The sequence below is a fragment of the Melopsittacus undulatus genome, chromosome 5 (assembly GCF_012275295.1).
Source record: "Melopsittacus undulatus isolate bMelUnd1 chromosome 5, bMelUnd1.mat.Z, whole genome shotgun sequence".
Classification (NCBI taxonomy): Eukaryota; Metazoa; Chordata; class Aves; order Psittaciformes; family Psittaculidae; genus Melopsittacus; species Melopsittacus undulatus.
The window spans coordinates 32,943,738-32,960,654 of record NC_047531.1 but is presented as its reverse complement, the minus strand read 5'-3'; the positions used below and the strand labels follow the sequence as shown (position 1 = coordinate 32,960,654).

The window sequence follows — 16,917 nt, the reverse complement described above, 5'->3', positions numbered from 1 at the left end:
AAAAAATGAAGTGAGGACTTGGCTATTGAAGTTAATGAAAGCATTGGCAATACCTTTGGAATGCTGCAAAAATAAAAACTTAACATTGAGTTGCTCTTGATCAGAAAGCTGTTTAGGCGCACTGGTTGAAAACTCAACAAGGCAGACACATCTCAGTAGGAATATAGGCACAATGAGTGCACTCAGTTAAAGGTAGTGTTTGTTGTTTTGCCTCACTAAGTCTGAGTCACAGGTAGTTCTCCCTTTTCCAAAGGCAGGATGCTCTGTGTTTCAGCAAAATGTACCTTTGAGCATCCAGACTGCCCATTTTGTGGAACATTCTCTTAAAATTTGTTAAAAAAAAAACAAAAAAAAAACCAAAGAAGCAAGGCAGAGAAAGCTGTGAACTTTACAGTGGAGTAAAGAAGAGAATTAGGCTGTGGGCAGAAGACTGCATCCCAAATCTTCACTTCAGCAGTGATGTCAGTGAAACTGCTAAGAGGATGACACGGTAGATGTAACACTGCACACACGTCAGAGCTGCCTCATACTCTCCATAAGGATTATTAATCCTGCACACAACACTACATTTCTGCATCATGCCAGCTCATGGGTTACTTATCTGGAGAGAGAGGAAGAGGATTTGAAATTTTCCTATATCAAGCCCTCACTGCTGTAGGGAAAATAACGCTATATATTTAGGGTTCTTTCAGCAGTGAGTTCCTCAGATACAGATCTTAACAGCAAAATGCTGAAGTGCAGTGCATATGTGATTAATAATCAATTAAAAAAACATGTTGAATATAATTGCAGCCTGTGTTGAGTATGATATAGCAAAGGCAGAGGGTGAGAAGTGTAACACACCTCTTGCTCTCATACTCTTTTCTTAGAGGATTACTTACCCTTTCTCTTTGGTTTATTGATGTGAAGACTGAGATAATACTTTGCACTCAAAAATAATACCCTCCTCTGACACTCACTTGTTACTGGGGGATGATTTAATCCTTTATTAATGGCCATCATTCCCTGAAACACACCTTATCAGACATGTGGCATAGAAGGTAAAACCCCGTAAACAGAAAGGGGAAGCTGTTACGGGGAAGCAACATCAAAGATTTTCAAGTGAAGTCATATGGCAGTGAGTACACGAATGGAAATAAAGGGAAGGAGTGATGTTTGCTTGTGTCTTTGCAACAATATCAGAAAGAATTTTCATACCATTCAGCTTTTCTAAATTAAAAAAAAAAAAAAAACAAAAACCAAAATACGTTGTTTTTGTATTTGTTGGAAACAGTTTTGTAGAGATACAGACCATATATTCCATATTTATGTTTCTGCTCTCTACATTAACTTAATTTTAAAAGCATTAGTGTATGTATTTAAAATGCTTTCTATTAACCCTTTTTGGCAGCTCGGTTGTTACGCATTTTTCACTGTATGAACATCTGTTGAAGGATGCGTAATAAGGTCTGAAGATGAGTGCAGGTAATTGAGAGGGCAATGTGTCTACTGATTATAAAGTTTCAATTGGTTTTCATAGCTCTCATGCAGAAAAGCCTACAGACACAGATCACCGTAACAGTGAATGTTAGAATTAAGGCAGGCTCCCATGTTCCCAATAAAAGCTATGAAGAAAGCTGGCAATTAAGACTGAGATTCACAGAAGCCAAATCAGTAACCTCTCTGTTTTGGACATAAGTAATTCAGGTCAGCACTTTCTCATGAAAAACTAGAAGACATTCAGGGACACAGATCATTGGTGAGACAATTTGTCAAGGGTATTAAAAAAAGTTCATAATGCAGAAATGTCAATTTAAGGTTTCACTTCACAGGTGAGGCATAAATTATTGTAATGACTCTCAGAGGAAAACAAAGACCTTGTGCTCTCTTCTCTTCATACCAGCTATCAAAAATATGCCTGGATTTATTAATTACACTAGAACGAGGGAGTTACAAAGGACAATTAATAGAAGGTTGAAATAGTTCAAATAAACCACCTTTTGGATATGGATATTTTCCTCTATTAATTATAAAGGGAGCATGAGGTGACTAACAGACAACAATTTTTGTCTTGTGGAGATCTTAAGTTAGATGAGATGAACAGGTATGGCTTATATGCATGGAAGCTATAGATCAAAAGACTTGTAGAGGACTGATTGTCTAAAGAACCACATTGCCCCTCATCATCAAGAGACAAACTACTATTTCAGTTGGATGCACTTTCCAGAGCAGGGTGCTTGCACAGTTTGAGTATGATTGCCTTCCATTTAGTATTTACATAATCACATATTTGTACAGGTCTTTGAAGTGCATTAGTTGTACACTCTCAGGAAATCTGGATGCAGGATGATTAAGGTTAGGATGCTCTGATTCTGCAGGTCACTGACTCAAAGAAAATATTCCTCATGGGCTGGTAGGGTGCTCTGAGATTCTGATTGTCTCATAGCATCATTGCACCGAGCTAACTAAGGTGCAGCATCTGTCAGGTGAAATCTCTGTTCTTCATTATCTGTATTTCTGATTTTTTTTTTCACTGTAGTATTGTTTACAGGTAATATGCACTCAGTGTCTGCATGTTTGTTTGCTGGTTTACTGCAGTAAAAAATAGTTGAGGGAGGAAGGTTGTCAGCAAAATTTTGTTTCAATAACCTAAAATTTGCCAGAAAGTGTTCTTGTTCCTGAATAAATCTCTTCATCAAGAAAGGGAGTGAAGCTGATAGTAGACGTCAAGGCTGATGAAGCCAATCTAAGGACAGGCACCCCAAAACTACATGAATTTCCTCCTACACATACACACACAAAATAACAGCCCCCGCTTTGTCACTTTATTACTCATTTTTCTGAAAGTGGTAAAATTTAAGGAGTCAAAAGTGTAAGATCTATCAAAGTGCCAATTTTCATGTTAGATTAGAAATTATCTGGTTTATGTAAAAAATATTTTTATTTTGCTGCTTGTTGTCTTGGAGAGCAGTAGTCACTGGCAGCTATTACTTGTTTTAGATGAATGGGATTTTACAATTTATAGTTCCACAAATCCTTCCACATTCATGAAAGATATCCAGGCAACACTCTATTAGTTGATTCCTTTGTGCTGGAGAATCCTTTGGGTGAGATACTCCTTTGGCTTTCCTTCAGGAAGAATTCTCCAGTGTGCACAGGCTTTCCTGGGTGGCTGCTAAGCACAGGCAATATCATCTTTTCTACAGATTACTCAAAATGTTGACCAGGAGTTATCAGTGTTGCCTATGGAACTCCCCATGGTGTCTCCTGTCCCAGAGGAAGTGATAGAGTGGAGAAGCTTCTATTTAAACATTACCAACACACATTTGTACAAATATCAAGCATATTTATGCTGCTCTAAGCAGTTTATTTTTAAAAAATAACCACACCAAACTTCCGTTAAGTACACAAATAAATTAACAGCTGTCTACAGTTTGTGTGAATATGTACCATTACATTAGGCAAAGTTTGTTAAACAAGATCCATACACAAAGACAGCAGTAGAGAGAATTTATGTGTTAGACCCTCAAGATTTATCTTGGTATTTTCTTAACAAAGTACAGATAGCTTCAAAAGCTGGAGATCCTGATGAGCAGGTAGGCTCCACAACTTGATAAAGTTGTAAGGTAGGTATGCTTTATTCAGTGCTGAGGCACATGCGGGATCACTCCTCCAAAGGCGTGTGCACCGCAGAGTTGTTCTCCTCTATATTTATCCTCTAAACTATTACATACGCATTAGATTACACAACACACTTCTACATATTCATGACCTATCCCTGCTTCGTATTATAATGAGGTAAGAGGTCCTTGTTTGCGTAGTGTCTCCTGGTGGTTGTGGGTGAGGGTCTCAAGATGAAGTAAATCAGTCTTCCTTGAACTTTTCATCATCGTTGTGCATGTTCCCTGGTGATTTAAGTCACTGTCCAAGCCGCAAAGCTGATTTAGGGGTGTAGAGAGCAGGAACCAAGTTACTGTTCCTTTCTCTTATCAACAGTCTTGGTCCTCCCACCCTGTTCCAGCAAGCATGATAAATGTTGAGTACGCATTTATTGATTAAGCATGAGTAAGCAGTAACATCATTAATCAAGCAGCTTAACCCTAACCCTCATGTGTACATCGGTTAACCCTTCACATCAATCCTCTTCCAAAATAGCTAAATAAAATCAATTTTTTTTTAGGTTTTGGTACAAGATGTTAAGATAACTGCTAACAGTCTTTTCTGGTAAATTCATTCTTGCATGAATCCTAAAAGCTGTGTGAAATTACTCAAGTTATGGTATTACAGTAAGCTAAGAGGCTCTAGACGTCAGGTATTTCATACATTAACTTTTAGTCTGGAATTGTGATGTAAAGGTCTGGCTATCTGGGCAGCTAAATGAGTAAACTCTGTTTAGATGGTTGGGTTTTGAGGGCTGAGGTTAGTAAGCATGCTTTTCCTGGAGGCAGGTAACAAGCAGAGTGCTACAGAAGACCCTAGGGTGGGACCATTTAATATCTTTATCAGTGACATGGAGGCAGTGATGGAGTACACTCTTATAAAATTTGCAGATGACATCAAATTGGGTGAGCATGCTTGAGTGCAGGGCTGCTATTCATTGGAACCAAGAGGTAGAGAAATCAGCCAACAGAAACACTCTGAAGTTGAACAAGAACAAGTACAAATCCTGCAGCTGGAGAGAAAGAGCCCTGTGCAATGAGTCAAGCTGGGGACCCACTGGCTGGGTTGCAGTTAGATGCTTTAGAAAACAGTGTCACCATTGCCATATCTTACCTTAGGATAGACCAGCGTTCTACACATATAGCATGAACTACTGTTGAGTAGGTGACTGAATGAAGTGACGTTTCTGTTTCCTCTTAATTCTGTCCTCCAGTTTACCAGCTTCGTGAAAATAATTTATGACAGATACAGCCTTTGTGCTCTCAAATATGAGCACCATGATTACTGGAGAAGTAATGTAAATTGAAGTGGAGGAATGTGTTTCTTGCTTTCTTCTTAGCATGACTGCATGTTCGACAAGTCTATGCAGCACTCTGGGCAAGGTTTTTAGCAGGTGCAATAATTATCACTGTTTATTGAAGATTGCAAGATTTTCCCAAATTTATTAAACATAAGAGCAGTCTTACTAGGGAAGACATAAGGTTCAATTAACCCTTCATCATGGCTGTGAAAGAAGGTATTTGAGAATATAAAGCATGAGTAAACACAGTGCAATATTCTTACAGCTTCCAATAATCTGTGATTCAGCCAGTTTATGAAGCAGTGATTGTATTCAATGGGAGACTACTCTTTTGCTTATGCATTATATTATAGCTAGTTGCATTCATCTGTATATCTTGTATATTGCATAATACTATATCCTCTTATATTCACTTTAATTCTGTTGATTTTTCTGAAGTACCAAAGCTGATACAGATGGGAGCATTCAAGACTAACATTTTAATCAAAGAACTTCAGTCAGTCAGTGGCATCTATTGAGACATTGGTGTCTATCAATAAACATAGATGAACCTCAATACCTACAGGTTTCTCATAGATTTAAAGCTATAGTTCACCATAGATGGATGACTCCTTAGTTTCTGATGTGACAAATCACTCAAAAAGGAGAGATCTGTATCTTGTTTTCAAGTAGATGTAGTAAGTGCTCCAAGATGATAATTTGTAAACCACTTTATGATCCTTCAGTATGATAACCAGTGTGCAAATCAGCATGAAGCAGACTTGCAACTGATGTAAATCAATGCTATCCTATTAAAACAACTGGAATACATCTGAATTTCATAAGCTCAGTATTTGGCTTCATGTGTATTTATTCTTTAATTGCGAATGGCCAAGAAGTGCAATAACTGAGTAGGTTTAATCATGTTTCAGAGAAACAATTTCAGATAATGTTGTTAGGAAGCACCAAAACAATTCTCTGAAGCACAATCTTGAAAATGTTGTACCTATCCAGACAACCAAGCTGTGATATGGAGCAGCATGCTGTGTATCCTAGAGAATTGCATAGGAATAACAATGCAAATAAAAATTTATCCTGGGTTTTATTATACACATTGCTTTTCTTGCTGCTTTCCAAGTGCCTGCTCTAACTTGGTTTTGTTTGCTTTGTCATGTTTCTTTTCCATCTGTTCTCCAGACTTTACAGATTGCTTTATCACAGCTATGATATCTGAATAAATATCTTGTATTTCTTCATGAGACCTTTAAATCTGAACTCTCCAAAGGGAAGTTGCTGTTAGGTCTTTTTGTGGCGGACACTTCTGTTTCATACAGACAATAGAATGTGGTGTAAAATTGTTCCAGCTGATAAGGCCTACCAGCACCCTAGCATATGTCTGGTCTAGATAAGGCTGGAGGAGGAATGGCAAGATAAGTCTAGTAAATGAACACAAAAAGAAGGTATGGTCTGTCTCTGTTCACAGGCAAATAGGGTTGGAAGACTTCTTATTGTTTAATTTGATTGATGTGTTCTCATCACTATAGCATGGTATTCTGGCACACTGCAAAATCTTTCATGCCTAGTGTCTCTTTTTCATTCTTTATCCTCACGCATTTTTCTAATTCCAACCACTGGATCTTGCCAAGAAAAGGCCAACCTTGTGCTTCCTTGCTGTCATTCAGCCTGCTGGGTTTGAACTGTGTTTTTGAAAGTATTGTTAGAAACTGATGAAAATTGTATTTGGACTAGTGTATTTTCCTCCCTCAGTGGTATGTCTGTTCACTAGCTCATGGGTCTGAAACATAACACTTAATCTACCTTCCATTTCAAACCACTCAGGGACATGTGTTGTAGCCCTCACCTGTACTTCACAGTTTAAGCCCATTTCAGTTTTTTTCCATCTACTTCTGTAGAGTTTCAACTTCAAGGCACATAATCATAGAAACCCAGAATGGTTAGGGGTAGAAAGGAACTTAAGATCATCTAGTTACAACCCTGTTGCCACGGGCAGGGACACCTCCTACTAGACCAGGCTGCTCAGGGCCCCATACAGCCTGGCCTTGAACAAGGCCAGGGATGGAACATTCACAACTTCCTTTGGCAGTATGGGCTAGTGCCTCACCATCCCCACAGTAAAGAACTTCTTCTTTGTATCCAACCTGAACTTCCCATGTTTAAGTTTTAACCCTTTACCCCTTGTCCTATCTCTGCAGTCCCTAATGAAGAATCCCCCCCCCAGCATCCTTATAGGCCCCCTTCAAATACTGGGAGGCTGCTATCAGGTTTCCCCACAGCTTCTCTGTAATATATATCTGTAATACATATACATATATAAATATATATATTATATAAATAAAATATTATTTGTAATAATAGTAATGCTGTTTACTTTTATGAGAGAAAGCATCCCTGGAAACTTTATTTTGACCATTTGAAAAGGCAGGACCCTTAACACCAGCAAAAGCCTGGTGTGCCTTGAATTACTTTTTTAACCTGTAAAGGTTTATTGAAATCTGTTTGGAAAGGCAAGTGTAATCATTGCTTGGTTGCTGAAGTAGAGCCAGGAAATCTAGGCTGTTTATTCTCTAATGGCTGTAGTGGAGCTGCTCAGCATAGTATAAAGATAGGTTTCACAAGCTGCCCAGTGACCAGAGCACCAGCAACAGACTGACAGCAATCTGATGTTTATTATCTCCATAATGGTCAAAAAAGACCAAATTGCAATTGCACAGCTCAGGTTATGGTCAGCCTACACCAGCAAAATAAATTATGGTCTTTTTGCTGTGTTTCCACTGTGATACAACAAAATGTACAAGAGGATACAATGTCATAGTGGTCTAAGGTACGTTGAGCTGCACAATTTCAGGATAAATAAGTCTAATTGGACACAAATACCTAGTGATGGAATTAAGGAAAAAAGAATGTTGAATTTTAAATACTTTTGCATTGATGCTTTCCAGGTCAACAGTGACAGAATTTATTAGTGTCAAGTTGTTGGTCACTAACCAAATACACAGACATACATATATACCTATATTTATAGAGAGATATAGATATATAATGACTATGCATCACTGAAACAGCTATATGCCAGTGGCTCACAAGCTAACTGTAATGATTTAGAATCCATATTTCTTTATTTTTTCACAGTATAAAAACAAATTATTTGCATGCAATGTCTTGTTAAACTATGCTTTTTGCGTTGTGGATTGGGGGGATTGAGGGTCTTTCTTTTGCTTAGCATGCTGCATCTTAAGGCTTTAGTTAAGATTAGGTAGGACAGTAGAATCACAACTTGGGAGATCAGTAAAAACAGTTGCAAACAGTTATCAGTCTTCTAGCCTCGAATTGTCCTAAAAAGGATTGGATCTTCAGTGTGTAAAATTCCCTTTGAATAGATGTTGTCCTGAAGATATTATCCATAGAAATCAATACTCAGATTTTAGAAAAGTGCCCTCTCTTATTCAAAGCACAGTGATTTGCTTTCTGAGGTTAAGTGGTCCTGTATCTTCTAGAGAAGAAAACAGTAGTTTATTAACCTGAAAATTAAAATTAAAAGATAAATGTATGGTTATATCAAAATAGTCTGAGAGATGGAAATTAAGACTCAAAAAAAAAAAGAAAAATCAAAAAACAATAGAAAAAGGTCTGAGAAAGCATGTGATTGATATTTTTAAACTATTGGTCAATATCACTGAGAAGTAATAAAATCAGTATTTTCAATAGATACAGTATAAAGAAGTTTGAAATTGCATCTTCATGTTAGAAAATATAAAAACATCCAAGCAGTATTTGTTTGTCAGTCAAATCAGAACACTTAAAGTTCATAGGGTAAAAAGTAATCCATTTATTCTGACTACCAGAAATTGAATTTTGTTTGTGATTTAAGTTAAAATATTTTTTCCAATAATGTTTTTGCAAGATAATAATAACGGATTACAATTTTCTAATTTAGTGCAGACAGATGAAATTAAATTAAAGGCCCCCTGATTTATCCAGCAACAACAACATACACATTCACATGTTGTTATCCTTTAGTAAGCATGCTTGTACTTAATGCATAATGTCAGTCATACATTTGACTCTAAAACCTGTAAATATAAAATCACAAGGCTTTTCAAAGTGTCTAGGAATGAAAATGTTTATGTATTAGCGTGTAATTAGCAGTAATATGGACACCCACCTTAGATCTGCAAAATGAGAACCACTATGTCAACCATTATTTTCAGAGTTATCTAGCATAGGTATCCACAGAATTGCCTTCAAAATCAAGTGTTTTATGCACCTGTTTATATGACAAACCACCTCTCTTCCATTCTGTTGCAATTAAGCTATCAGAGGTAAAGACAGTAGAATAGTATATCACTAGAAAACTCTGACCCTGTAGAGTTACTCTCCTATGTAATTGAAAGTGTCCAGTCCTGCTGATGTGTTGAGAAGTCCACATGTTGACTGCATGGATAAAGAGTAAATTGCCATGTGATTGTTTGTGTGTGCTGTACAAAGGATAGCTGTTTATTGGAATTTAAGAACTTCATAATTCTCAGCTGTGAGCCTCAGATGAGTAACATATTAATTAGTCTTTCAGTAGTGTTTTATCAGAAGTCCTTTGATAAATGTGTAGAGCAGCACAGATGAATTTCGAAGTCCTGAGGATGGACTAATATTTAAAAGCTTTTGTAGAGATATGAATTTGCTTTATGCAATGTGGCTCTTATTTTTTTAAAGACTATATTTCAACTCTTATCAAGGACATTTAGACCCATCCTTAGAATGGTGGGTTAGCTTTCCATGTCAAACCGGAAAAACAAGTTTTACTGGTGCTAAATTGCAAATTTTCTCTGAAATAAGGTAATTAATTAAAAATAAGTATGTAATTTGTTCCAATTACCCTGAAAAATTACTCTCTTTAACAAAATTAATCTTAGAATTTCCCATATCACAGTCCCAGAGTGCTGATAAAGCTATTGTTTAAATTATGGCATCCTTTCTGTATATCAAGTCATCTGTGCTAGAAACCAGCCAAGTTTAGTTAACCAATTATCATCCATACCAAGCTTATAATTAAATAAATATTAACTACCATGATGAATATATCTTGTAGCAGAAATCTAATCCTATTTTCCATTCATGTCATCAGTTTTGGTATTTAGGTGGTATTGTTTTATGTTTATTACTTGTGTCCCTTTTGATATTTTTCTTTAGGGGGTCCTCTTGAAACTAAAATATTTATACTTTTCCAATTCTTAATTTGGTGTTAAAAGAGGGAGAGAGAAATGTGCACTTGTCATGTCCAAAAAAGGGCTTAAAAAGTTTTACATTCTTTTGCATTACATTTGCATTTCTTTACATTCCCAGGTGTAAAGTCTTACAAGAAGCTGACTTTCTTGTAGGTCTTCCTCAGGTCTTCATATTACAAAAAAAGAATACAAACACGTAGAGACGGGCCAGACTGCCTAAGATCTTTAGTTAATTTCAGGAACTTGCTATCAAATCTCATGCTATCACCTGAATATCCACAACTCCTACACAAGATACTTAGATATGACTGCACAGCACTTCATAGTGGATTTTTGAACTGGCAAAGTTGCACTAGACAAAATACAAAGTGAACTTGAGGGGGCATTCTTGCCTTATCAAGTCTTTGTACAGATGTAATTTACAGTTATTTTTCATGTTGTCATAGGGTTGAGTTATCATATTCCCTAAATCTCTTATCTGTTGTGAAAATATCAAGACTAAATATCACCACATACGTAAAATAGAAATGTAGAGACTAAAATTGGTTTGTATGACAGATCTGAACTGTATCTCGAACTTGGTTATAAGTATAATCTCAAGGTGAATTGTGTTTGATATATGCTTGCAAATCTACACGAATGGCCAGTCATACAATACCAAAATCAATTTCTGCTGCTATACACTATTGTGGATAAACAGTACAAAATCCAGCCTGCAGAGTATCTTGATCATCCTTTGTAAAAACTCAAGTCCTATCATGCAATTTTTCATACACTAGTCCTCAGCCATATCATGGTTTATTCCCACAATACCCCTGAAACTCATTCTTTGGCATCAGCCGCTGCTGAAATCATTCACTAAAAGTTCTGTATTCTGATAGCACATTGCCAGTGGTCATCCCACCATTGAATCATCACCCAAATTGTGTTGAGTCACAAGACATAGATCTCATGAAATCTACCCCATCTCCCTGAAACTGATCTGTATGCATCATCTGAGGTGCCACCAGCCTGCATGGTTGAACTTCATTCATGCTTCAGCAATGTACAGTAATTATGCTGTAGCTGTAAGAACAATCCTCATATATTTCCTTTTAATTTCTTAACATTAGCTTTACTTGGTTGCTTTCACCCACCTGTTTTATCAGTATATTAGAGGGATAGTTGCAGTGGTGGCAAGAGCTGTTTCCATGTTAAGTGATTCCTGCTAAGCCCCGTAAGTCCTGAGTGGACTTAAGGGCTTCCTTAAGGACTGTGACCTTCCTTATTTTTATATTGTGCTGTACAGGGTTCATGCATGTATTAAACACCAGGCATCTTCCAAAAGAAAAGGCTTGTTTGGAAAAAAGAATAATATGCAATTATGATGAAAGCTGAGGCAGAAAGGATGTAGGATTACCTAAACTGGTATAGAAAAGCTACTTTTTTTTGGCTAGAAATTCAATGTGGCTATCCTGCTTCTAAAACAAACTCAGGGCTGATTTTTAAAACACTGATAACATTATGAGGAAAAACCTTAATCTGTAAAGATAAATTGCATGGTGAAGTCTAACCACTTAGCAGGGTTGGTTTATTAAATTAATATATTGAAAATAAATTATTTGGCCATTACAATAAAAGTGGGAAAAACAGGTTTTACATTCCCAGAGTGAAGTGTCAATTATCTCATGTGAAATTTTATTTTTCCTCAAAGAAGAAATTTGGTTTTCTTTTATGGGAAGCATTTTTTAGAAAAGCAAGATAGCATAAAAATTGGCAATGCATAGGAAAGATTAGCTTAATGGGATTATTTTTAAGCTTTAGTTTTCTCTCACATTGTTCTGTACATAAGGGAGATTAGTGATCTGCTTCTCTCAAGTTAAAATAATCTGAGTGTTCAAAATGTTTTCATCTTTGTAATATTTTAAAAAGGGAGATTTCCTGATGATTTACATAGAACTATTGTAGACTTTTTCCATTTTGATAATTTGTGCATCCATTGTTATAAAAGATGTCAATTAAATGCAAATATTTAAGAAAAATAATAGCATCTGCCATATATATGTTCGTGTAAATGTACGTGCTTTGCTTCTGGGGCTTAGAGATCTCTGTCTCCGTATTTATGTAATTCTAAAAGCTCAGCTACTATAATTGTTTAGCTAAATTGCATGCACGTTTTAAGCATATAATCATGCTATCTTTCAAATCCACACTTCATATGGATTTCTAGCAATTTAATGCAATTTAATTAATACTACAAATTCTGGTTCTCTTGAAATAGGTTTGTCATGCAAATAGTCCCTTTTTAGTACAGTAAGGCTGTCAGAAGAAGGTAGGATTGGCTTCAATGTAATTTTTAGTGAATTGTGTTATGTCAGTCAGACAGCAGTTACTCAAGGAGATCTTTTCCTTCACTGTAACATTTCCCAAATTCAAGTCTTTGGGAAAGTGATGGACAGGACTGCAGTTAATCTTAAACTTCCAAACATAGCTAGAAGTTTTTTTGTGACATCCTTCAGTAACCTCTGTTGAGTTGTTATTTTCTTTTCTGATCAGTGAATTATTCATTGCTTCATCTTCATTTAAAGTTTTCTCTTTCTTTTGATCACAGGCAATGGTCTGGGAATCCGAGTTGTAGGTGGGAAAGAAATTCCAGGAAGCAGTGGAGAAATTGGAGCTTACGTTGCCAAGATCTTGCCTGGGGGCAATGCAGAGCAGACAGGGAAGCTGATAGAAGGTAAGATAAATGCATGATTAAAAAATGGAACCACGAGAGCACTGCTACTTCAGTAGAGTTATTTATAATATACATTTTCTCTTGCACAAGATGTGTAATCTTGTGCACAGAGTGAGGGGCACCCAAGAGCCCCTCTAAACCTCCATGAATCCTAAAGCAGACAATGGCTGATAGAAGGTAATTTTATGACTTCTGTAGCCAATGGAAATTGCCATGATGAACCATATTATGGCATGTCTTTGGTAATACACGCCAGCATGCTGTCTGCGAGTCCAGCTGTATATCATAGACATGCACCATCAGTGTATATTCATGGACATTCTGTTTTGAAGATCTTTAACATGGCTTGATCATCTAGGTATCTATGTTTGGGATTACTTACATTTCTTCATTGCACAGGTAAAACAGATCAGAGTTCCAGTTGTCTCTGTGACGTGCACTAACTTTTTTCAAAGTTCCCTAAAGTCAGACTTGACTAAATTTACCTGACCTAATTTTAGTTTAAGATAGAAGTCTGTGGTAGACTAAATAATTGTCCTTCTGTAGATGCTTCTGTTTCTGTGTTGCCTGTTGAGGCAGGTTGGATGATTGTTTCAAGAATTTGGAGTGTCTTCCTCATTTAAATGATTTTAAGAAAACTGCATTAGACTACATATCGTCCTTTAGGCAACTAAAGCTAGTTGAAATTTATTTGTCTTAGTTGTAGTTATTTTTTCTAGGATTATTGCAAATGTGATAATTCTGTTTAATAACGTTTTTCTACCTGTGATCACATAAATGGCCCCCTAGCTGTATTTTCTAGGTCCTTTCTTCCTACGTATTTCTGTATGCACCTGAAATGTCAGTTTATTCATGGACAAAAATATAATACATTTGTTTCTAATTCACTCAACTAATAATCTTTATTTCTTTAATAAAGACAGAAGTTGAGGAAAAAAAATAACAAAAGAAGTAAGATAAGCAAGAATAATAGTTCTCCCAAGCAGAATTCAATTCACATTAAATTCTTTGAATAGTAAGCATGCAATAAAAGTCACAATTAAGTCAAAAGTACTTTGCAGATAGAAAAGTTTAGCAAATTGAATAAAGAATGTATTCAAAACTAATAATTTAAATATGTTGTGGGTATTACAAAACAGTGCCACCTGCCCTCACCCTGCTGCTTTTTACATCCTTGGTGGTTTCTTTGTCAATATTTTAATGATAGACATAAAGAAGATGTATATACACCAATTTCAATGAAATGATGTATCAACAAAAATATCTTAATTTTTGTCTTTTCAAGTTGATTCTGCCTTTCATATTTTACGGCTGGTATCTCACTCATTAAATGATAGAATAGTATTATTTGTTGCACATGAATGATTAAACAATTTACCTTAATTTAGTGTGTTTTGAAGCAAGTATTCATTTTAGCTCCCTCCATACAAAACAGTAGGTCTTTCATAACTATCCTACATCATGCATGCATCATTTCAGTACCAGCAGGTAAATAGGAGAATGTGGCTATTCAACATTTCCCCAGGACTGGACATTCAAGAAAGAGGATGAGCAGTTACTACCTGGATTATCTCTGGTCTTTTGGTTTCTGTTGTCAGGAGCTTCTCTGGAAATTAAGGTTTAATGAGATCTTCACTTAATATATATTTTAGCAGTGATCAAGAACATCTTGGATTTACAATAGCTACAGGAAAAGTTCAGGCATGTCAGTTTGCTTTTCTGTCTGTTCACATAAAGTATTTTGAAGGGTTTATTCATATTTTCTAGAAAGATGAACAGAACAGTAAACTATTTATTCCTATATTTCATTCTCACAGCCTATGATCACTCCTGTTTCTGATCTGATCTGATCTTTATACAAGTATCCTTGATTTGGGTGTGTTGGCATAAATCATCTCCACCAAAATCACTATACTTTGTAGAATTTGTCTGCATAATGTCCCAGAATATGTTTTACTATTGATGTGTTAAGTGTACTGTCAGAGAGCAAAAATGATTTCTGCAAATGTGCCATTACTGTAGCATACAAGACAAATACTTCCCCTTACTGTCAGTTACCTTCTCATGATACCTGCTACTTTTTATGTTTCGATGGCTGACTACTTCACTGTTCGTTTTGTTTGTTTTTTTTAGTGGAGCTGTGGTTGATGCACATTTAACTTCTACCCTTCAGAAGTGCTAAAATCCACTGAGGTCTTCAATCACTCTCATATTGATCCATGGAAATCCAGCCAAACTGCTAATGCTACTAATATTGCTGATGCTGTTATGTCTGAAAATAGAGGCTAGCTGTCTTTTTCACGTTATTTGCTGTCTCTCACATCACATGAGAACACAGAAAACTTCTTCTGTAAATGATAATTACATATTAGTAATTTGTATAGCGATCCTGAGTCATTTTTTGTGCTGAAATGCTGTGTGACTTCAAATTCATCAAGTAAATGCTTGATGAATGCTACTATGCTACTGTCATTACAAGGTAATACCTTGACTCATTAGCTTTTCTAAGAACATGATTCACTGTGAAAAATCTTGTCAACTTAATTAATTCCTCTCATTCTAAAACCAAAAAACACTGGGTCAGGTCTGAAAATCCTATTGGTAACATAAAGAACAAGGATAGATTTACTGTGATTATGAAGGAAGCCAAAGGCCTGCATGCTGGCTGCATGACTGCATATAAGAAGAAATACAATTTAAGATATAGCTAGAATTCCTTTCCTTAGGGAATAGCAATCCATAAAATTATAGCCTTTTTAAATAGCTTTGGAGGAGTCTTAGTGCTGGAGTTTATTTATAGTTCTGACTGGCAAATATCAGTCTTCTTCATTCCTTCACCTTGAATTGCTTTCAGATGTCAAAAATATCTCTGATTCATCACTCATTGGCATTACAAAAGCTGTAGGTGGAAGACTCATTCCACTGAGCTCATCAAGTGCAGGGACTGTGTCAATTTGATAGCTGTGTCTGTGCTCCCTCTCGTGTTGACAGAAACAGTTCAGTTATGTTCCACCTGGTAAATCTGTTGGATGAATGGCATTTCTGCCAGCATTTTTTTTTTTTTTAGAAACAGAAGAACCTAGAGTAAAAAGCAGAAATCCAATATTAATATGTTACCAACTGTTATAAATTTGCTGGATGCCCTCAGCATTCAAGTTTTCTTATTGAAACATTTCAAGAGGCTGAGTGGAGAGCCTGGGAAGTGCTGAACCAGGAGTGTCTTTGTTCCAAATTTTCAGTCATCCAAGCATAATGAGTTGCAGTGCTTGAGCCAGTTGACATTCACTGAGATGAAGAGTTCCCCTGAACTTCCAGTCTTCTTGCAGTCTGGGGAGCTTGCGTGGTCTAGAAGCTAAAGGTGATCTTGATTTGGGATGATCTTACTTTTTTTACTGACACTCCACTGAAGAGCAACCATGACACTGATCAGTTTTTTGCTAACCTGTCTGAAGCTTTATGGATGCAGGTTTATTTTTAACATGTATGCCTCATTTAAATAATATCTTTCCAAACTTAAAAATAGGAAATATATATATAGTATGACAAATGTATCATATATAGACAAAATTTCCTATTATTACAAATATTGAAATAGCACTCCCAGTTCCTATTTTATAGCAAATGTCACAAAGGAACATTTCTAGCATAGAAGGGAAGGATGCCACCTATCTTGCGATTCACAGACTTTCGCTGTGGAATTTTAGTGGATAAACAGTCCACGCTAGCAAAGAGACATGCTATTCAGTTAAATTCAGTCGAATTTTGGATGTTATATTTTAAAATATTCATCATACAGTGATTTTTTATGCTTCCCCATCCTGAAGCTGGTCCAGTAGTATAAGAAAAACTACCTGATGTGAGTACAGACAATGAAAGAAAATGCCACCGTGTTAACACTGTTTAGTAGGTCAGAGAAAATACACTGCCATTTGAGAGTTCTGCGGTAGTTGATGGTGCCATGCATGTCAGTCCAGTCTTTAGACATTTGTTTTGGTCTGGATTAATAACTACTCTCCTTAAGATGCAAGAAACATAGCTCCTCA

The 16,917-nt window shown here is 36.2% G+C and overlaps 1 protein-coding gene across 1 annotated transcript in view; it reads left to right on the top strand.

Annotated features, from left to right (window-relative positions):
* Positions 1–16,917, top strand: part of PCLO (piccolo presynaptic cytomatrix protein) — a 352,993-nt gene that overhangs the window by 223,705 nt on the left and 112,371 nt on the right. Inside the window, exon 10 of the mRNA XM_031048314.2 lies at positions 12,749–12,874. Within this exon, the coding sequence (XP_030904174.2) occupies positions 12,749–12,874 (126 nt within the window). The remainder of the gene's footprint in view (positions 1–12,748; positions 12,875–16,917) is intronic.